This window comes from Hyperolius riggenbachi, chromosome 10 (assembly GCF_040937935.1).
Source record: "Hyperolius riggenbachi isolate aHypRig1 chromosome 10, aHypRig1.pri, whole genome shotgun sequence".
NCBI lineage: Eukaryota > Metazoa > Chordata > Amphibia > Anura > Hyperoliidae > Hyperolius > Hyperolius riggenbachi.
Genome location: NC_090655.1, coordinates 49437803 through 49460960, shown reverse-complemented (window position 1 = coordinate 49460960; position 23158 = coordinate 49437803). Strand labels below are relative to the sequence as shown.

Sequence of the window (23158 nt, the reverse complement as noted above, 5' to 3'; positions counted from 1 at the left end):
CCAGATCCGCTGGAACACATGTTGCAGACCGGAAGTTCGGATGGCACGCACGTCAGGAAGCCTTTGCCTACCGGAAACACCAGCTCGTACAGAGAGGAGTTGCGAAGAGAAAATAAGTGAGAACGGGTCCCTCAGCTGACAACCTTAGCATATTTAATGCTTTAAGAATAACTATGTGGACAGGAGCACACCAGGTTATTTAAACCTATAAGACCAGCAGCCTCCACTTCCCCCTCCAGACCAACAGATACAGGGGGAGTCCCAAACTAGTTTATAGTTTTACGGGACAAGAATAAAGCAAAAAATAGGCACACCCGCTGTAAATACAGCGCAGTAGGGGTCAAAAAAGGAAAAAGTCTAAGGCAAATCTTGCCTGACAGTCCTACCAGATCCTATGAGGTAAAGTGATCGAGGAAAAAAGAAAGACTGGGGGGGCCGGCTTCAGCTAAAATTTATAATAGTTATGGTCCTATGGGGTAGAGTGGGCGGGGCAACTACCCAGGTGTGATGACATTAACCACTTGCCGACCGCCCACAGCCGATGGGCGGCGGCAAAGTGGACGCCGAAAGAACCGCAATACGCCCAAGGGCGTTGCGTCCTTTCGGCATGCTGGGGGAGCACGCTTCCCCCGGCAACTGGCTCTGCCCACCCGCGACGACAACCCGCCGGCCGTTCGGAAGCGCCGGCGGGTTGTTAACCCCGCGATCGCCGCTACAAAGTGTATAATACACTTTGTAATGTATACAAAGTGCATTATACCGAGGGACCACCAGGGCAGGCTGCAGCCACCCTAGTCTGCACCCAAACACACTGATCTGCCCCCCCCGCCCCCTGATCGCCCACAGCACCCCTCAGACCCCCCCGCCCACCCCCCAGACCACTGTTTGCACCCAATCACCCCCCTAATAACCCATCAATCACTCCCTGTCACTATCTGTCAACGCTATTTTTTTTAAAATTCCCTAAACTGCTCCCTGGGGACTCCTGATCACCCCCCCCCCACCCCTCAGATTCTCCCCAGACCCCCCCCCCCACCTGTGTGCTGTATGCATCTATCCCCCCTGATCACCTGTCAATCACCTGTCAATCACCCGTCAATCACCCATCAATCACCCCCTGTCACTGCCACCCAACAATCAGCCCCGAACCTGCCCCTTGCGGGCAATCTGATCACCCACCCACACCATTAGATCGCCCGCAAACCCGCCGTCACATCACCTCCCAAGTGTATTGTTTACATCTGTTCTCTTCTCTAAACACCCACTAATTACCCATCAATCACCCATCAATCATCCCCTATCACCACCTGTCACTGTTACCTATCAGATCAGACCCTAATCTGCCCCTTGCGGGCACCCAATCACCCACCCACATGCTCAGATTGCCCTCAGACCCCCCCCCTTATCAATTCTCCAGTGCATTATTTACATCTGTTCTTCCCTGTAATAACCCACTGATCACCTGTCAATCACCTGCCAAACACCTATCACCCATCAGTCACCCCCTGTCACTGCCACCCATCAATCAGCCCCTAACCTGCCCCTTGCGGGCAATCTGATCACCCACACCATTAGATCGCCCGCAAACTCGCAGTCAGATCACCTCCCAAGTGTATTGTTTACATCTGTTCTCTCCTCTAAACACCCACTAATTACCCATCAATCACCCCCTGTCACCACCTGTCACTGCTACCCATCAGATTAGACCCCTATCTGCCCCTAGGGCACCCAATCACCCGCCCACACCCTCAGACCCCAGCCCTGATCACCTCGCCAGCGCATTGCTTGCATCTATTCCCCCCACTAATCACACCTTGAGACACCCATCAATCACCTCCTGTCACCACCTGTCACCCCCTAGCAGACCTACCCATCAGATCAGGCCCTAATTTGCCCCATGTGGGCTCCTGATCACTCGGCCAAACCCTCAGATCCCCCTCAGACCCCCTTCCGATCACCTCCCCAGTGCAATGATTGCATCTATTTTCCCCTCTAACCACCCCCTGAGACACCCATCAATCACCTCCTGTCACCCCCCTAGCACTCCTATCCATCAGATCAGGCACAATACAACCTGTCATCTAAAAGGCCACCCTGCTTATGACAGGTTCCACAAAATTCACCCCCTCATAGACCACCTGTCATCAAAATTTGCAGGTGCTTATACCCCTGAACAGTCATTTTGAGACATTTGATTTCCAGACTACTCACGGTTTTGGGCCCGTAAAATGCCAGGGCAGTATAGGAACCCCACAAGTGACCCCATTTTAGAAAAAAGACACCCCAAGGTAATCTGTTAGGTGTATGACGAGTTCATAGAAGATTTTATTTTTTGTCAAAAGTTAGCGGAAATTGATTTTTATTATTTTTTCACAAAGTGTCATTTTTCACTAACTTGTGACAAAAAATAAAATCTTCTATGAACTCACCATACACCTAACGGAATACCTTGGGGTGTCTTCTTTCTAAAATGGGGTCACTTGTGGGGTTCCTATACTGCCCTGGCATTTTAGGGGCCCTAAACCGTGAGGAGTAGTCTAGAGAACAAATGCCTCAAAATGACCTGTGAATAGGACGTTGGGCCCCTTAGCGCACCTAGGCTGCAAAAAAGTGTCACACATGTGGTATCACCGTACTCAGGAGAAGTAGTATAATGTGTTTTGGGGTGTATTTTTACACATACCCATGCTGGGTGGGAGAAATCTCTCTGTAAATGGACAATTGTATGTAAAAAGAAATCTAAACATTGTCATTTACAGAGATATTTCTCCCACCCAAGGTATTCAGAGAAGAGCATAGTGAGTCCGGGGGAAGATTTCATTTTTTTTTGGTCGCAAGTTAGAAGAAATGGAAACTTTTTTTTTTTCACAAAGTATCATTTTCCGCTAACTTGTGACAAAAAATAAAATCTTCTATGAACTTACCATGCCTCTCAGTGAATACTTTGGAATGTCTCCTTTCCAAAATGGGGTCATTTGGGGGGTATTTATACTATCCTGGAATTTTAGCACCTCATGAAACATGACAGGTGGTCAGAAAAGTCTGAGATACTTCAAAATGGGAAAATTCACTTTTGGCACCATAGTTTGTAAACGCTATAACTTTTACCCAATCCAATAAATATACACTGAATGTTTTTTTTTTTTTCAAAGACATGTAGCAGAATACCTTTCGCGCTCAAATGTATAGAAAATTTTACTTTATTTGAAAAATGTCAGCACAGAAAGTTAAAAAAGTCATTTTTTTGACAAAATTCATGTTTTTTTGATGAATATAATAAAAACTAAAACTCGCAGTATCAATCAAATAGCACCAAAAGAAAGCTGTATTAGTGACAAGAAAAGGAGGTAAAATTCATTTAGGTGGTAGGTTGTATGACCGAGCAATAAACCGTGAAAGCTGCAGTGGTCTGAATGGAGAAAAAGGCTCTGGTCCTTAAAGGAAAACTTAAGTCAAAAATAAAAAATGCCATTTACTCACCCGGGGCATCCCTCAGCCCCCCGAAGCTGGATGGTGCCCTCGCAGCCCCGCTCCGATCGTCCTGTCCCCGCCGGCGGCTACTTCCGGGTTCAGCGACAGCCGCCGACAGGCTAGGATCGCGGCTGATTTTCCGCGTTCCCAGCCGCTATATCACCATCTATGCTGCTATAGCGTATATATACGCTATAGCAGCATAGAGGGTGATATAGCGGCTGGGAACGCGGAAAATCAGCCGCGTTCCCAGCCTGTTGGCGGCTGTCGCCGAACCCGGAAGTAGCCGCCGGCGGGAACAGGAGGATCGGAGCGGGGCTGCGAGGGCACCATCCAGCTTCGGGGGGCTGAGGGATGCCCCGGGTGAGTAAATGTCGTTTTTTATTTTTGACTTAAGTTTTCCTTTAAGGGGTAGAAAGACTGTGGTCCTCAAGTGGTTAAGCATAGGGAAATACGATTTGTGTGCAAAGTTCTGTGGGACAGATTTATCAAAGCATTACCGAGTTTTTTCTTCTTAATCTGTTCTAACCAGCAGTGAGAACAGTTCTCTGCATGATAATAAGAACCTTCTTAAATCCTAGGTTATGGTGGCAGTTTAGCATGAATTTCTAGAGCTGCACTACAGTTAAGAAAAGTGCAAATCCATCCCAAAACTGGTGCAGATATAGGGCCTGTACACACTGCTGCGCTTGCGTTGCGTTTTTAAAAACGCATGCGTTTTTAAAAACGCAAGGTCTTTTGAAAAAGAATGAAAATCGTGATGACTTGTACACACTGGTACGATGCGTTTTTAAAAAAACGCATACGCAGTGCCTGCTGCGCTTTTTTAAGCGCAGCGCATGAAAAACGCATTAAAAACGCATGCGCGTTTTTGCCTGCGTTTTTCAGAAGTCAGTATCACAGAAGACTCTGCAATCTCCTGATTCCTGTTGAAATGTAAACTAGAAAAAAAACAAAGGATTCTTTAGCCAATCAGCAATTACAAGAAAAACGCAAACGCACAAAAAACGCAGGCAAAAGCGCATGCGTTTTTAAAACTACAGGCACTTTAAAAACGCATGCGCTTGCGATTTTGCTTGCGTTTTTCAGTGTGTACAGGCCCTAAGAAGTGCTTGATAGCAGTTCTACAGATGTAGAACTGCAGGCTAGAAATGATTTCTCCCTCCTGCTGAATTCCTCCTCAGAGCCTGCTGCTATCAATACAGCAGGTGTGTTGGTTACCTCAGCAACAGCAATTCCCCTCACACACTGCACTGTCTGAGGCCCAGTGCACACTAAAAACTTCTAGAAGATCTGCAAAATGCTAGAGGTTTTTGAAGCAGATTTCAGAGCAATTCTAGGCATGTTTAGAGACATTTTCTAAACATGCCTAGCGTTTTTTGGAGCGTTTTTGTGTAGCAGATTTCAAATATTGTTACATTAAAGCTGTTACTGAACGGCTTCTGTAACAAAAATGCCTGGAAAACCACTCTGATCTAGCGTTTTTCAGAGCGGTTTTCACTTTTCTATACTTTAACATTTAGGCAGAAACGCCTCAGAAATCTAAAAAATGCTGCAGCCCCCGAGTTTGTGCTTGTGGAAAAAACGAACCGCTCTGGTGTGCACCATCCCATTCACTTTCATTAGCCAAGCGGTTTTCCCCCTGCGTTTTAAAAAACGCTCCAGAACTGCTCTGGTGTGCACCATCCCATTCACTTTCATTAGCCAAGCGGTTTCCCCCCCGGCGTTTTAAAAAACGCTCCAGAACCACTCTGATGTGCACCAGCCTTCAGAGACCTTGCTAACTCCTCCTATTTTACAACAGTTTTAGAAGGAATCTGCACTATCTAATGATTTCTTAAGATGCCTGAGACAGTTCTGCATGGATTTCTAAAAACCTACTAATATTTTGTCTCTTGATAAATCTGGCCCTGTGTGTGAAGGAAGATCCCCTTTTGCATTGGCTTTCATTGCCTCCATAGGGATCCGCTCTTTGGAAAAAAAAGTGCCAAGTTTGGACTCTCCTCTCAGTTTTCATGAATGTATCCAACGGATCAGTTTGTTGTTGCAAATTGAGACACCCAATATATTTAATATTGGCATCCATTTCTCCATTTTTTTTCCGCTCTAAAAAGCATACTGAACAGGTATGTTTTTAGTGCAAGTGTGAACCGGCTCTTAGTAAAAATAGTTTTATTTACTCACTTGTGTACCCTTTAAAGTGAACCTGATATGGCATGTGTGGGCCTATACTTACCTGGGGCTTCCTCCAGTCCACGAGGTGCTTGGGGTCCCCTGCTGTCCTCTTTTAAATCATCCTGGTAATCAGGCCAGCCACACTCTTCTGCACATGTGCGGCATCGGGGTGCGCACACCCCCATCTTGCTCCCAGAATAGTAGCACGGCAGAGCCACACGCACGGCCAGGCCACTCATGCAACAACTGCCCGAATTCCCAGGATGATTTTAGACAGAACGGAGTGGCTGGAGAGGGACTCCAAGCACCTCATGGGGCTTTGCCTCTACCATAGAGGCAAAGGGAGCATTTTCCCCGAGGCCCCAACCTCTGCTGAGGCCCCCGCAGCGCCGACCCTGCTCCATTCTGCCTGATCTCCCCGCTCCCCGGCAGCTATGGCAGCCATAATTAACTGTAAGTATCGGCGGGTGAGCGGACGGCAGCAGCTGTACTCTGAGACACGCTGTCTCACTCTATGACCCAGCGTGTGTTTACAAATGACGTGCCGGGTCATAGAATGGGCCTAATAGGTATTTATGGCTGCTTGCAGGGCCCCGGGGAGCAGAGGGGTAATAGCACGGGGTGGGGAGCGGAAGCTTTGCGCTGGGGGCCCCAATGCTATGGTTTGCCCCAGGGCCCTTTAAGTAAAAAAAGGCCCACACATGCCATCTCAGGGTCCCTTTAAGCACACTAGCTCTCCTGCATCAACTCAGAATTATTTGAATCTCATTGATTATTCCTAGGCTATTACCTGGGCAGTATTGGAGGGAAAGCCAGAGTAAAAAGACAGGTTCCCTCTGGTCTCTTAGCAGCTGCAGAGCCTCCGCTATAGGTCAGTGGTCCACAAACTAAGGCCCGCGGGCCGAATGTGGCCCCCTGAGGCTTTTTTACCGGCCCCCTACACACAAAATGTATTATAGATGCAGTCATCTACATCTTCAAATATTGGTGGTCCACATATAGAATGAAGCCAGAAACCAGTAATTTGCTGGTTTCCAATAGAATTCCACATCAGGTGACACTGTTGTCCAATTGGACTGCAGGTTGTCACCTGGGTATGCTTCACTGTCTGGCCGTCAAGACTTCTACATCATTTTATGTATGTTCCGGCCCCCCAGCAGTCTGAAGTATGTTGACCTGGCCCTTGACTCAAAACGTTTGGGGACCCCCTGTTATAGTTACAACACTGACCCCTGTACAGGGTGACATTACATACAGTATACATACCATGGCATAGACCTTCCTACAGCCAGGGCATAGTATTCATTAGATAAGACCTTTGTACAGGGGAAATTACAAACGGTACAGCAAAGATGGATAGATATTACATGTAAATAAATACACTATAATATATAAATTGGGGACCGGGACCCCTCAATATACTGGAATACTTAGCACCCTTCCTCCACAATCACGGCAGACAAGCAGCAAGAGTGGGCGGAACCTTTGCTAAAGCGCACTGACATCGGCCACCGGTAGAGGGCAGTGCTCGGCAGTCGTACGGCGGCACGTAGCTCTGATGTCACATGTCAGAAGCTGAGAGTGACAGGAGACCAGGGATTGGCCGCTAGCTGTTGGTGGGTGTGGTGCAGCGCGGCGCGTACATAAGGCGAGTCCGGCGTGTTCTCAGCACTCTGCAGCAGGACAGTGAGAGAGGCGGGTGAGTAGATACTGAGTTCTGGGTTATAGACTTGCCTTGGGAATGCGTGGCGTGACTTCCAATGCTGGAACTTGCTAAACATGTCATTTTCATCTTTCCCCTAAGGAAGAACAGAAACTACAGGCAAAAATCATCATGGTTAATGCAGGCGTCAATGGGTGAGTGTGCCCGGTGGGTGTGGTATCCCCTGTGGTACCCATAGCACGACAGTTAATTAAGCATAAGTGATAGAAATGTATATCCTAGAGTCCGTATTGTGCAATGATGCATTAAGTGATTCCTCATTGATTGGAAAGGTTCCTATGGCTGGCACACTAATGCCACATGGCAATTGACAATGATGAGCTGCTGCAAGTTCTGGGTTATCTGCCATTCTATAATGCTATAGAAGTGTTCTGATTGAAGGTTTTTTTCTTTAACTTGCTGTTGAGAAAGGTGATTGCATGAGTAAGGCAACCTGATCTTTGCTATACTAGTGAATCCTAGTCTCCTCTGTCTCATACTGGTGGGCAGTGGTGTAACTAAGGAGCTTGGGTCCCCAAGCACTAGTGCTATTGAGCACCAAAATGTACCAGGGGGAGCTATGCTGTCAGTATAATTAGAGTAAGGGAAGAGTTTGAGGAATACCACTATGCAATGCACATCTAGAGGTGTTGCACCAATGAAAAGGTAATAAGATGGAGTGCCTCGGTCTAGGAGCCATGGTGTGTCATAACCTCTATGCCCCCTATTGCAATGTGGCTTCTGGGGGGTCTTTGCTATACTGATGGTATCTGGGCTCATGTGTCATAATGGTCTATGTTATACTGATTGATGGATCCTGGGCTCCTCCATCTCATACTGGTGGTTCTCTGCCTCTATTTGTGTAATACTGGTGGGACTTGGCCTTCTCCTGTGTTAGCTTTTTACCTCTAACCCCTCCCTCTCCCTTTGACTGATGCCTGTTTGCTTGCTGTGCCCATATTGCATAATTCTGTGTAGACAATATAAGGTGGATTGATATACATTTGGGGCTATTGGTCCAATGCCTCTGTAATCTTCACAAGATGGCTGCCTGTTCAGCCCCCTTCAGCAGCCATGCAGTAGTCCTTTTTCATATAGTTGAGTCACACCCCTCTGCATTTGCAGTTTCATCCATACCACCACCACCTCCTCCACTGTGCTGGGATGTGCAGCCCCCCTCCCCCACCAGCTGGTGAACTACAAGGACAACTGAAGGTCAGTCTCATCTGGGTCGTGCTGTCTCTGTAAGGCTTTGTGGTCCCTCTGCTGCTTTGCATCATACCTGCTTCATGCAGGGGTGTGTCTGTGACGGCAGTGAGCTCAGTGCAATTCCCCACCTCCTTTTCAGTTACGGAATCAGTCATACTTTCACAAGGAGGCAGAGGCTGACTCACGTCCGCCTCTTGTGCTCTGGCTGCACGTACTTAGCTTGGGGAGGAGGGAGGGATCCCTAAGGCATGTAGATGCTAAGCGCTGGCGATCTGATTAGTCTGTAGATGTTACTGTAGAGATTGGAATAAAAAAACAAAATGACATCTGCCCATAGCAGTGTCCTCTGTCTGCCCCCCCCCCCCTTCTTTCTGCTGACCTTTCCTTGCAGTGTAAAGTAGGTCTCCTATTTATAGCTGGAATGCCAGCTGCCTGAGATAGGAGGGGGCTGCCTTATCCTGGTTACTGGGGTGTGTGATTTGGCTGTGAGGCCCTGTCCTCTTCAGTGACAGGAGCTGCAGCTTGCCAGAGGACACAGGACCCTAGAGATGGCTGCACTGTACCTGGACTTTATCCATCCAGCCTCTTCCAGTCCCGTCAGCAGCAAGGCTTCCTGTTTATCTGTAATCTGCACACTCAGCTGTGAACTTTGCTCCTTGCTTGCTGGTGGGTAGGTCAGGCCTTCAGGGCATTGCACTGGCATGCGCAGTCTGTAATAACATGTTGTTCTTGGGTCTGTGGGAAAGTTGATGCTGGAGGGTTTGTCCTCTTCATGCCTCCATGCTGAGCAAGCACTGCAGACGCATGCCAGAGGCTGCCAGACATCATACTGTTGCAGGGCTGGATTTGTACTTTCCAGTGCCCTAGGCCTGCTTTCACCAAATGCCCCACCCCCCCCCATCACACCACAAAAAATATTCTGTCCAACACTGACTAGGGATCACTGGTTTGAATAGGCTCAATTCAGTTGTGCTGCTCTGCTTGCCATTCAACAAATAATTCCTGTAATTTGAGCTCCTGCCCGAATGTGCACAGCAGCTGATAGTGTTCTGGGCATGCATACTTGAGAAATGATGCTGATGTATGGCCGGTACTTGTCAAGAATGCATAACACTGTACCGGCCTCGGTTGCTGTGCACATCTGGGCAGGAGCCAGAAATTACAGGGAGTGCGAGTGGCCAGAGCATGCACTGCTTCTTTGTCCTCTGTGTGTGACTGGCTGCAGTCAGAGCCACAAACAGGTGGCAGGGCAGTGCGATGGAGAGAAGCCCATCCAGAACAGGTAAGTAGCAAACCTCCTGTCAAGACCCACTTTGGATGTTCTGTTATTAGTGGACCTGAATTCAGAACTTCCTCTCTGCTCTACAAGATATGCAACATAACCTTTAAAAAAAAAAACCTTTCTTTGTTACAGCTGATACAAATCCTGCAAAAAATCTGCAGTGTCTACTTCCTGCTTTCATGGAAGCAGACATATTGCTAACATTCTGTGCTTTCAAATGAGCTTGGATGTTGTGGCAGTCAGGTGACAGTGTAGAAATCAAATTACAACTTGTGATTAGACACAGATGAGGGGGAATTAGACAGGCTCTCTAAATATAGAGTACATTTCTGTTTTCCTTCTGTCCTGTGCAAGAGTTCAGCTCCACTTTAAAGCATCTGAACGACATTTATTTATATTTGCTGAAAAATCAATGCATCTCTTTTTAATGCTGAATGTACATATGATGGTGTACTCTATGCAATGAAATAAACCAATTAAAAATAGTTGTGCTGCAGTCCCTGTGTTAAAGTCAGCTATACATATCTGATTGCGACTGTATATATGTGTACACAGGAAACTTTTGTATATACAAAATATCTATGCTGTAAGAATAAAGCCTGATGTGTAGCTGTGTCTCTAACAGATGGTCAATGAGACGTTAATAATTACGCATTTATGCTGGTTTATGCAAATGTATACACTCTGTTCATGTAATCAAAATTTAATTTTAACGTTTGGTGACTACGAATTAAAGGGTACCTGCGACGGATGAAGGGTTTTTTGTTTTTTTTTTAAATGTATACATACCTGGGGCTTCCTCTAGCCCCTTCAGGCTAATCCGTCTCTTGCTGTCCTCCACCTAGATCTTCTGCTGAGTCCTGGTAATTCAGCCAATCGGTGCAGTCCGGCCATGTGCCGCTTCCACAGCCAGGAGCATTCTGCACCTGTGCAATAGTGCGGCGGAGTGTGCATGCACACTACGCCTGACAGGCTCAAGTACCTGGACCCATAGCAGAAGATCCAGGTGGACAGCCAGACTAATTGGCCTGAAGGGGGCTGGAGGAAGCCTCAGGTATGTATAAAACTCTAATTTAATCTGTCCCAGGTTTACAGTACAGTAGTACTACACTCTACATATGCACTCCCCACAGAACCGCAGGGAATCCACTGAGAATGTTGTGCACATTGAACACAGAGGTGTTGTCTATCACCCATAAACCTGGTTGTGCATGAATGTGCAATGGAGGATGAATCACTTCATTCTCCTGCAGAGTACCTGCACATCACTCTTACATGTACCCAGTTACATTGCCTAGGGCCTGATCTTTATTATTTATTTAGTGTATTATAAAGCGCCTACATATTACGCAGCGCTGGGCAATAAATGGGGATACATACAATATTCAGGGGTAACATACAGCAATATGACTGAATACAAGAAAAACCAGATCGCACAGTATGAGTACAAGGTAATGCTTAGTCAGTCAATGGATGGTAGCATGGAGATTAGGCAAGTTGGGTACACTCAGATGCATAGCATGGGTTCACAGTAATGGAGGTGCATGATCAGGTAGCACACAAGGACCCTGCCCAAAGGCTTACAATCTAGAGGGAGAGGGAAGGTAGGGGACCAGAGGTCAGCTGTGGGTTTAGAGCACTTGTGAGGGGTAGTAGCCCAGAGTGAAAAGGTGAGTTTTGAGGGCTTTCTTGAAGATGTTGAAGGAGGGGGCTGCCCTAATGGGTGGAGGTAGGGAGTTTCATAGTGTTGGAGCAGCTCTTGAGGTCCTGGAGGCGTGCATGGCACTGGGTGATGCGGGGGGGCAGTTAAGCGAAGTTCATTGGAAGAGCCGAGTGAGCAGCTAGGTGTATACCTCTGCAGTGTTCTCCCCAGAAATTTTTTCCAGCCGGGTGGTATGAAAAAGTAGCCGGGTGGGGAATGTTATGCTGGGTGGCATTAGGTGGGAAATTGCATGTGCATTACCCCTCCCCCCCAGATATCCCCACTTACACCACCTATATATATATATATATAGGAAACATGGGGGGGAATATTGTTGTTTTCACTTTAAAAACTGCAGATTGAACCTGGCTGCAGTTTCTAATGTGACACTGTCAGTCACACAGGAAATTGTTGGCGGTGGCTGTAAAGGGGCCAGGGTGTCTCACTAATCACCCTGTCTCTGTCTGCAGTTGCCCTGGGTGGTGGCCATCTGCACACAGGCTCACTCTCCTCTCCCCCCCCAAGCTGCAGCTCTTTTACACCAGTGACACTTCTGACATTAATCAGGGCTGGGAAAAGCAGCGGCAGGACAGGATAATCATGGACCAGCATAGGGAGAGGACAGCTTCTGGCAAAACATTCCACAAAGATCAGAGCTGTGTGCTCTCTCATTTGAGCTGTGAGCAGGGGGGCAGCGTCTGGCTGAACATTCAGAGCCGTGCTTCCTCTCTTCAGAGCTCATAGGAGCTGTGTGACGTTTCCTGCATTCCCCCACCCCTCCACACAACTGCCGGGAGCTGAGGGTGGAGATAGCGTCTCTGAGTGACAGCGGCTGGCTGCACTGATACGGCCGACGCTGATCACTAAGAAATGCAAAGAGCAGGGCTAATTTACCCGGGCGCTCAGAGGAGATCAGCCGGGCGGCGCGCCCTGGTAAATGGCTTTGGGGAGAACACTGCTGAGTAAGATTGGAAATGTAGGGTGGACAGATTTGTAGATAACAGTATCTTGAATCTGATTCTTGACTGGATAGGAAGCCAGTGGAGGGATTCTAGGAGGGGATCTGCCGTGGTGGAGCGATGGGAGCAGTGGAGAATTCTGGCTGCCACATTCATGATGGACTGCAGTGGGGCTTTTCGGGTCATAAGGAGACCAGACAGCAGGGCATTGCAGTAGTCAAGGCAGGAAATTATGAGGTCATGGGTAATGAGTTTGGTGGTGGCAGAGGTCAGGAAAGGGTGAATCTTACAGATGTTACGAAGTTGGAAGTTGCAGGACTTTGGGTGTCACCCTGGACTCTGCACTCTCCTTCACTCCCCACATCCAAAACCTCACAGCAGGCTTGAGAGGAATGGTAGTGGTTAACAGTGACATGCACATCTGGGAGGTTTATGGATGTCCGGGGTTCCTGTCTGTACCTTCAAGTACTCTTACCAAGGACTAGTTTTAGTCTGACTAAGAGTATTAGAGGCAGAAGATCAGCCAAATAGCCAGGTAACTGGTATTGTTTAAAAGGGAATAAATATGGCAGCCTCCATATCCCTATCACTTCAGTTGTCTTCCTAAGTGTTGGCAGTTAAGAGATGCATTTTATAGTGCATACTTTTAATCAATAAGATTGTAATATGCAAATTGGAGGAGCCGGTGGAACCCTAAACTTCAAAGTCGGATTTTTGTGCAGACTCCACAGCCCTGATTAGCATAGAGGTAGTAACAGCTCAGGTGTCCTTTAAAGTGACAGTTTGGCAATGAAAGCAAACAGAATTTTTATTGCTACAGTTCTCATAGATGGTAGGAGCTTAAAGAGGAACTAAAGCCTACATACTGTCATTTACATTAGTTATGTTAACATAGATAAAATAATCTCTTACCCACCCTGTTTTAAAAGAACAGGCTAATGTTTGTTTTCATGAGGGCAGCCATCTTTTTGGTTGATAGGTTACAGGGAGCATGAGACACTGTTCCAACTGTCCTTTGTGCTGATCACCTCTCCCAGTTGCTAGGCAACATGAATAACATAGGAAATCCAATTATGCTTTGCACAGCATCAGGGAAAACGCCTGGGCAGTGCTTTTTTTTTTTCTTTTTTTTTTTCTCACCAAAGCATAATTTTTAGCTAAGCTCCACCCATCAAAGTTCTGATGCTGTGAAAATGTTAAACACCAAGCATTTTCAGTTCTGCTGAGTAGATTTTTAGTCCGGGGGTTCACTTTAAGGACAAAGTGAGTCAGGAAAGGGTTAACTGAAGCAGAGAAGAGATCACTGCTAGCTTGGAAAGTCATAAATTGGGGTTAAAGTAACAGCTGCTGGGGTCAGTCTGACAGCTGTGAAAGAGGTGAAGAAACTAACAGAGCTCACTGATTGAATGCCTGCATTAAAACTCAGCAGAACTTAGTTCTATCTGCTTTGTAATGTAAATTCCTGGTACGGTATTTCTCACATCGACTTGTATGTCCGCCATACAGAGGAATGGATCATCGGGTGACAGCAGATGCTGATTGTCATAACACATCAGGGAGTGAGAAGCAGGTATGGGGGAACTCTGGAATTCATCTATTAGTGCAGGACACTGGCTGCGCTGCAGGACCAGAAAAGATGTACTCTGACATATGACTTCTCTCTCCAAGTCCTGCTGCCCTTATCTTATCTGATTTCATCACCCTAGGCTGTGGCCTTCCCAAAAATCCAACCCTGCACTGTGGTATGATGAGTAATCCACTTCCCTGTGCACCTTCTAAAGTCGTGTGTTTTTTTTTTTTGGGGGGGGGGGGGGGGGTGTCACCTCTAATCTTCAATTGCCCTAACAGGCCCAGATTTCATGCCATGTCACGCCTCAACTCTTGCTGCTTCCAAGAAGTCATTTAATCCTGTGCTGGGGGGGGGGGGGGGCTGGAGATGCCCAACACTTTCCTTCTGTTGGTGGGCTCTTGTGCATTGTGTTGGGAAGCTCTTCTGTAGAGGGCAAGGTGTGTCTCAAGACACTATACTAGCATTACTTGGGGAAGTGTCACAAATGGCGGCAGCATTGGAGAGGTATGGGCTGTGTCCTAGGCATTGCAATTTTTATTTTGGGAATACAAGGTGCAGGAAGGGGTTGTGTATTCTACACCATGTAGGTAGAAAGTCTTGTAAAAGTAATACCTTTTATGTACTAGACACTAGGCCTGAACGATTTTAGGAAAAGATTGAATTGTACGATTTCTGTCAAATTGCGATATCGATTCGATTCACAATTTTCTTCAAATCAAGCTGCTTTAGTACTAAATTTACAATGTACAGTAACATTTACAAAAATGCATTGTCAGACAATGGCATATTTTTTTAAATGTTACTGCAGTAACATTGTGAAGCTGTTAATCCTAGCCAATAAAGATTGTGCCTAGTTTCAGGCTTTTTGACTGGCTAAACAGTGACTGACAGGCCACTGCCGAGTCTCAGACCTTAAGGAAGGACTCTCATCCTAGTAGTCTAGCTGATTAAGTAGTGTACTAACAGTTTGGTGCAGGGGCGTAGCTAGAAATCATGGGGCCTCATAGCAAAATTTTGCTTGGGGCCCCCAAAAAATCAAGCACTACTTCGTCCCCTCTCACCCACCCCAGCTCTACATAGCCAGTATGCCTTCCCCCTAGCCCCACCTCAACTGTTGGTAGTACCCAAATCAAAGTAGCCAGATGTAACATTTCCTTCCCATCCCCATGCACAGTACACGGATGGAGCATTAGGTCCCTTTTCCACTAACCACAATCCGCTTAAATAATCAGTTTGCTGGTGTTTTGCAGAGGACAATGAAATTAATGAACAGTAAATGGTGATCCAGCCTCACTAAGTAAATATAAGAAGTTATGTTGTAATAAAGCAGAGTAGGTGAGACCACTATGGCAAAGAACAGTGTGGAGGAGAAACCCGCCCATTTCATTACCTGGAGAGCAGTTTGAAAGTAAGGCCAGGACAAGACAGGCATCACCACTTCAGAAACAGAGCTGTTTAGCAGCCCCCGGCTGTAAATCAATTATAACTCAGATGCATTCCTCTGAAGTCCCTGGGATCCCCATCCCCACCCCCACAGTGTGTACCCAGCATAACCCCTTACTCCAGAGCTGGAGCTGTACGGTCCTGTGTGGTGTCGCTGGAGAACAGTAGGTATGTGTGCGCACTGGGAGGCGAATCAGGCTAGGAGGCAGAGAAGCCAGAACACCAGCATGAGGGGGAGACAGATTACAGGACCTAAGCCACAGTAAACTGCACTGGAAGCTGCGACAGGTGCACACCAGAGCAGTCTTTTTTTTTCTTTTTTTTTTTTTTCTATGAGAATGCTGCAGTTGGTCTAAACAGACCTGGTAAGTTCACACATGCTGAATCTGGTCACTATAGGCAGTTAAACCTTTTAATGTATTTGCACTGAGGATAATGGTAACCATAGTAGCCAACCAAACATGACCTTGCTAGATCCTAATTGACTGCTGTGTGCATTCAGCAGTTTGCCTTCATTGCAGTGTATGAGCTGTGTGGGCAACAACCTGCAGACAGCAGCCATGGCTACCATATGAGGTGGTTATTACCTTCTACATATTTAAGCCAGAACTACTCTTACTTAAGTGAAAAGGTAACTGGCTTCACGATTTCCTGGTGGACTTGCCATGATCATTCAGTCAAGCTTAAAGCCCCATACACATGCTCAACAGCTGTCATTTTTTAGATAGCATGGAAATGGGTACAAATGGAGATAAGGAGTGTACAAGTATACAGTAGTTATCAACAGTGCAGTGATTGGAGACGAAGATGACACTAAATTTATACATACCTGGGGCTTCCTCCAGGCCCATCAGCCTGGATCGCTCCCACGCCGCCGTCCTCCGCTGCCTCTGTCCGCCGGTGCCGGGTCCCATCTTTTTGGCCAGTCAACACAAGCGCAGTGCACTCCCTCCGTACTATGCAGGCGCATGTGTACAAAGCCAGAGGGAGCCCCTGTGCATGCGTACAACTGGTCGCGTCTGGCGGAAGTGACTGGACCCGGTACGGTGATGGAGGCAGCAAAGGTGGCGTGGGAGCAATCCAGACTTGTGGGGCTGGAGGAAGCCCCAGGTTTTTTCAACTACCCTTCGCCTCTGGTTCCCTTTAAAAGACAGACGATAATAGATGTATACATACCTGGGGCTTCCTCCAGCCCCATCCGCATGAATCGCTCTCCGCCGCCTCAATCGCCAGTACCGGGTCCTGTCACTTCAGCCAGTCAATGCAAGTACAGTGCGCTCCCTCAACTGCGCATGCGTAATGCAGGCCCTGGCAAGACTGAGGGAGTCCCTGCACATGTGGAAAACTTCCCGTGTCCGGTGGAAGTGATGGGACCCGGTACTGGGGATGGAGGTGGTGTGGGAGTGATCCATGCTGATGGGGCTGAAGGAAGCCGCAGGTATGTAGGTCTTGTGTTTTCGTCTGAGTCCCTTTTAAGCATGAAGTACAGTATATTTTAAATTGGGTAAGTTAAACTTGGATTTTGACAAAAGTGAAATGCATGAATGCTTTGTCAGATTCCCAATTTTCTTAACTTTCCTGGTCATAATTACTAGTAGAGTACAAGTCTCTTGCCTCAGTGGATGCCTCCCTTTATTGCTGTCACCTTGAGCCTGTAGTGTGTGTTGCCTGAAACTTTACTAACAAGCGCTGCATTTGTTTTTTGTTTTTTTCTCTGTGGAAGTGTCTTTAAAGAGAACCTTAACTGAACGGGGGGGGGTGGTAGTAAAGAGTTTTAATTACCTTGGGCTATTACCAGCAGTCCTGTGCTCTCAGAGCCGCTCTGGAATCCTCCGGTCCCCCGCTGTCGCTTAGTTTCATTTTTGACGACTCACCAGTTGGCTGGCCACCATGCGTATTGGACGCATTCCCTACTGCAATTGGCGCTGGTGCGGGCCACAACGCGTACAAAAATGCGCGTTGCTGCATATCTACGTGTTCGGAATGTGGCAACGCATATTTTTGTACGCGTTGCGGTCCGCAACAGCGTTAATTGCAGTAGGGAATGCGTCCAACAATACGCATGCCGGCCGACTGAGTCGTCAAAAACGAAACTAAGTGACAGTGGGGGACCGGAGGATTCCAGAGCGGCTCCGAGGGCACAGGACTGCTGCAGGGGGCTGGTAATAGCCACAGGTAGGTTAAACTCTTTACCCCCCCCATTCAGTTAAGGTTCCCTTTAACAAACTGAAACGAAACCCAGCACTGACCACAAAGCACTTTGTAGTGTCTTTCAGGCCTCATATCATTACTGCATTTTTCTTATTTTGCTGCATATTTCTCTCTACTGAATAATTAACTGTTCTGCCAGGTCAGAATTCCTTTAATTATAGTCTGTGTAATGCCTGGACAGGAACTGTTTATACTTTATAGCTCTTCTGGGCTGGACTGCTTCCTGTTAATTATACTTGGCTTTTTTTTCTTTTAGATTTGGCCGTATCGGCCGTCTGGTGACCCGTGCTGCAATTCTATCTGGAAAAGTTACTATTGTACACATCAATGATCCCTTCATTGATCTGCCCTACATGGTAGGTTGACACTGGTTCTACTGGGGAGGGGATGGATCTGGCTACCTATACTGAATGGGGGTTGTTGGTTGAGATGCCGTTCAGGGGGTGGCTGGTGACAGTGGGCCTTGGGTGGTAAGTACAAATCTAGCCCTGTTGAGCTACGTGAACTCCTCCTTAAATCCAGAATTGAGCAAGGCCATTCCTAGTATTCAAGAGAATAAGTAAACACTGTATAGAAAGTGGTGAACAGAATACCTGACAGGGTCAAACATGCTTGCCACTGCAGTGCAGCTTACTGCCTTTCTGCCCTGAATTCGGTTGGTGGGTTGGTCAGTCAGGTGTGGCCATGTCTACCCTAAGCAGATGCCAGACTAAATCTCCAAGCATTGTTCATCATGTGACTGCATGAGGCAGGACTATGTAAATCCTGTCTCTAATACCTTGAGCCGGTGTAGAGTCCCCTTGGAGGCTCTACAGGGTAACAATGCAGTGACTCACACAGGCACTCTAGCAGCTTATCGCTTGGACTCTTGAGTCCACTTAGGTCTGCTCAACACCTGTGCAGTAGAGCAGACCTGATCCAGCTTGGCCACTTCTGCTGGAGCGATAAGCTGCTAGTGTAGGGCGCTTTGCTTCATTTATTACGGTCATGGAGTTGGGACTGCTAAAGCACCATGGTGTCTTCTGACACTACTACATTTTTGTAATGCAGAAAGCTTAGATAGGATTTTGCTGGAACTATTCAGTGCAGGTGGAAAACTTTGCCATGGTTTGGTTAAGCTTAAAGTGAACCTTAAGCCAGAAAAATGAGTTTTACTCACCTGGGGCTTCTACCAGCCCCCTGCAGCAGTCCTGTGCCCTCGCAGCCACTCACTAATCCTCTGGTCCCCCACTGCCAGCTAGTTTCACTTTTGCCGACAGGTCCGTCAGGACTGGCCACGCGTAGCTTTTTCCGCATTCCCGACTAACACTATTGCGGGTTGCAAAGCGTACAAAAATACGCATTGCTGCATAGCTATGCGTTCGTAATGCAGCAACGCGCATTTTTGTACGCGTTGCGGCCTGCAATAGCACTAATTACAGTCGGGAATGCAGAAAAAGATACGCGTGGACTGTCCTGACGGGCCTGTCGGCAAAAATGAAACTAGCTGGTAGCGGGAGACCAGAGGATAAGTGAGTGGCTGTGAGGGCACAGGACTGCTGTAGGGGGCTGGTAGAAGCCCCAGGTGAGTAAAACTTATTTTATATTTTTTCTGGCTTTAAGTGTCCCTTTTTTAAAGCGGACCTGAACTCAGAACTTACTCTCTGCTGTAAAAGATGCACAACAGCATAATCTTTAAAGAAAAACCTTTCTTTGTTACAGCTGATACAAATCCTGCAATAAATCTGCACTGTTTCTACTTCCTGCTTTCATGGAAGCAGACTTGTTACCATCCTGTATTTTCAAATGACCATATCTCCTGTGGCAGTCAGGTGACACAGGGGAGAGATCAAACTACAGCTTGTGATTAGACACAAATGAGGGGGAATTGGGCTAAACTCTATATGCACAGTGCTTTTCTGGTTTCCTTATGTTCTGTGCAAGAGTTCAGGTCCACTTTAAAGTTAGCCTGTCATGTTGAATGTAATTGAATTTAATGGGGGAGAGGTGCGTCCATCCTAGAGGAAGGGGTGGACAGTTGCATTGAATGTCTATACTGTCAAGCTGCACAGTGATGAATATCTGACTCTTTCAAATTCCTCCTCAGGTATACATGTTCAAGTATGACTCCACTCACGGCCCCTTTAATGGGGATGTGAGCCACGATGGCAAGCATCTGATTATCAATGGCAAATCCATCAACGTTTCTCACAAGTGAGTTGAGTTTATATGGGGGGGGGGGGGGGGGGGGGGTTGAGGAAGATTATGGGAACTCTGCTGCTTATTGACATTATGGTGTTCAGTCATTTTTCCCTGCAGTGCCCAGTGAGGCCATTCTTTCCTCTGTGGCTAGTATAGCTCCTAGTTCAGGGACCTTACTGTGAAGCTGGTGGACATAAGGTGGTATTTTGTAATCTGGGACCTCAGGCCTCCTGACTCGGGTAACTAGCTGCAGTCTCACAATTGAGCTCTTGCCTGAGACAGGGGTTGGGATAAGAGTGGCTGGATGTGTATGAGCAGCACTAGGGCGATTATCAGTTCTCTATGTATACCAGCCATGGCTCATGTCGCTGAAAAAAGTAATTTTGTGCTGTGGCAAACTCTTTGCATGCGTTCTTGATGGGAGATGGCTGAAATCATTTTGGTCTGTATTGGGCTGGCTTTACTTTAAAGGGAACCAGAGATGAACGTTTCACACAAAATAAACATATCAGTTGATAGCTTGTAAAGAATAAATGCTCTACCTGATAATTTTGCCGCTCTGGTGTGCCTTTTTTAGTGTTTTTTTATCCATTATTGCTCCAGGAAAAATCAAATATGGCCGCCGGCTCATATCACTTCTGCTTCCAGGTTATGAGGTGTTCTGGATGTGCTGTCTAGGCTATATGAGACTAGGCTGCTATCTAGGCTAAATGCAGCCTTTCATCTATGTACTTTCATATTGGTATGATCTGCCTCTAGGAAGTGTCACTGATAATAACTGCATTTTCATTCCTATGAGAATCTAGTGCACACAGGGATCATATTACAGCCACAGAGCTTCTCTCTCAGGAGCAGCCCCCTCCCATGTCATCACAGTTCTCAGTATGCAAAGCAGAAGATCTAAGCCAGGAGGGGGAAGGCTTGGGCTTGAAAGGACTTCACAGAAGAGTGACTCCGCTATAATGATTCCAGGTCAAACCTCGACTGAATTGTCGGTGGATTCTTATCACAGTTGCTAATAGACTAATTAAGCAGATAACAATGAAACTAAAAGCAGGGTAGGTGTTTACTGTCATGTTCCCACTGATAAATGTAATAAAATACATGAGGGTGCTTCATCTCTGGTTCTCTTTAAAGGGACTCGGAACTAAATTCAAGATTTATACATACCTGGAGTTTCCCCATCCACATGGATCGCTGCTGTCCTCAACCTACTCAGTCTTCACCAGGTGCCGTTCCACCAGACACAGCCAGTTGTACACATGCACAGCACCTCCCTCTGGCTCTCCAGCGCCTGCATTACGCACATGCCTGCGCAGTACTGAGGGAGAACACTGCACTTGTGTTGACTGGCCGAAAAAAGTCCCCAGGTATCAGCAATGGATGGCGGTGTGGGAGCGATCCATGGGGATGGAGCTGGAGGAAGCCCCAAGTATATATCGTCTTAGTCTGAGTCTTTAACCTGGGATGTCTGCCACTGCCAGATATGCATATCCTATATACCAGTGATGGCTAACCTTGGCACTCAAGCTGTGACAAAACTACAAATCCCATCATGCCTCTGCCTCCAAGTTATGCTTAGAGCTGTCAGAGTAATGCAGTGCCTCATGGGACTTGTAGTTCCACCACCTGGAGTGCCAAGGTTGGCCATCACTGCTATATAATGAAGGATGTAATTATGCACTACTGTGTACAACACAAATGCAACTGCCACTCTGAGCCTGGACACCTCAGCTTGGGCAGTGTGGTCTGCAGTCGATGTGCACAAAACTCGCTGTACATCACCACTGCCTAAAGCTTGCTTTTGGAAGTCATGAAAACTCTGGTGTGCAAGCTGCAGTGTGCTCTCCCCTAGTGCCAGCACTTGAGGCCTGTCTACACTTGCAGTGTTCTCCCCAGAATTTTTTTCCAGCCGGGTGGCATGAAATAGCAGCCGGGTGGCATGAAAAAGTAGCCGGGTGGGGCAATATGAGAGAATGCAGGGCTGGTGCTTCTTTGCGCAATTGTGCTTATAGCATAGGAGGAAATGAGCCGATGACAGCCGGGTGGTCACCAAAACTAGCCGGGTGGAGCACCCGGCTAAAAGAGCCTAGGGAGTACACTGACTTGCAAAGTTCTGTTTGTAGTGTACACAATGCTCAAACACTAAGACAGAACAGTGCTATTTAGCAGACTGGTCCTTAGCTCTAATCCACAGGACCAGCTGCAATTTTGGGGTTTATTTGTTAATTTTTTTTATGATTAGCTGAAAGTAGTTGATGGGAACTGAGCTCCAGCTTTGAACCCTTGTTCCTGTGTGATGTGTCCGTAATCTCCAAATTACAATATATTGCAAGTTTCAAATGGGTTTGTTTTTTTTTGTTTTTTTTAGTCGGGACCCAGCTGAGATCAAATGGGGAGAGTCTGGTGCTGACTATGTGGTGGAATCTACTGGTGTCTTCACAACAATTGACAAGGCCTCTGTAAGTACATGTGAGCCTTCACATTCTACATGTATGCAGCTGGGCAGGAGTCACTAGGATTGGTGTCACCCTATGGAAACTCATGGTGTTACCCCCTCTTAACCAATGAACCTCACCATGCTTGGACAAAACTAACTTTTTGTAGTATAGTGGGAAGGGGTTTATAATGGAATCATTTGCTATAGGGGAGAGGAAGTTGGGTAATAGCCTAGTCTATATTAACATAGTCCAACTCCACTGTCCCTTAATCTGGAGCTTGGTGACACCTGATGGGGTCTGCACCTACCTCACCCCCCCAACAGAGACCCCAGCACTGCCTGGTAAGTTGCTGCCCTGCTTGAGTGCTGGCTGACATTTGTACAAAATGACACAACTGAGCTTTATTACTACTGCAACAGCAGTAACAAACTACTATAGCTAACTCTGTATGGGCTCAAGTACCTCCTAAATGAGACCTGAATAGAAGCCCATGTAGACTGGGTCTCATGGGTTGCTGAAAGGGTAGCAAATGAATTGGTGGCTCTAAAGCAACTGCCTTAGGTTTTTTTTTGTTTGTTTTTTTTTTGTTTTTTTTACTTCCCGTCTCCCCTGAAGCAAAGTGCCTCAAAGCTACAAGTACAATATATGGTATAATGCACTTGAAAAGCCAGCACTATAAACCAAAATCCCCAGTGTCAAAAATCTGAACTAAAGCTTTCCCCTGTTTTCAGAGTGATGCTGGTAATGGCAGGGCTGGACTTGCCATAAGGCACTGTAGGCATGTGCCTACAGACTCCTGATAGAAGGGAGTT

General features: G+C 46.9%; 1 protein-coding gene across 1 annotated transcript in view; it reads left to right on the top strand.

Annotated features, from left to right (window-relative positions):
• Nucleotides 1-7292: 7292 nt before the first annotated feature.
• Nucleotides 7293-23158, top strand: part of GAPDH (glyceraldehyde-3-phosphate dehydrogenase) — a 29357-nt gene continuing 13491 nt past the window's right edge. The window contains exons 1-5 of the mRNA XM_068258063.1: nt 7293-7345; nt 7451-7503; nt 17981-18080; nt 19811-19917; nt 22277-22367. Of these exons, the coding sequence (XP_068114164.1) occupies nt 7481-7503; nt 17981-18080; nt 19811-19917; nt 22277-22367 (321 nt within the window). The 5' untranslated portion in view covers nt 7293-7345; nt 7451-7480. The remainder of the gene's footprint in view (nt 7346-7450; nt 7504-17980; nt 18081-19810; nt 19918-22276; nt 22368-23158) is intronic.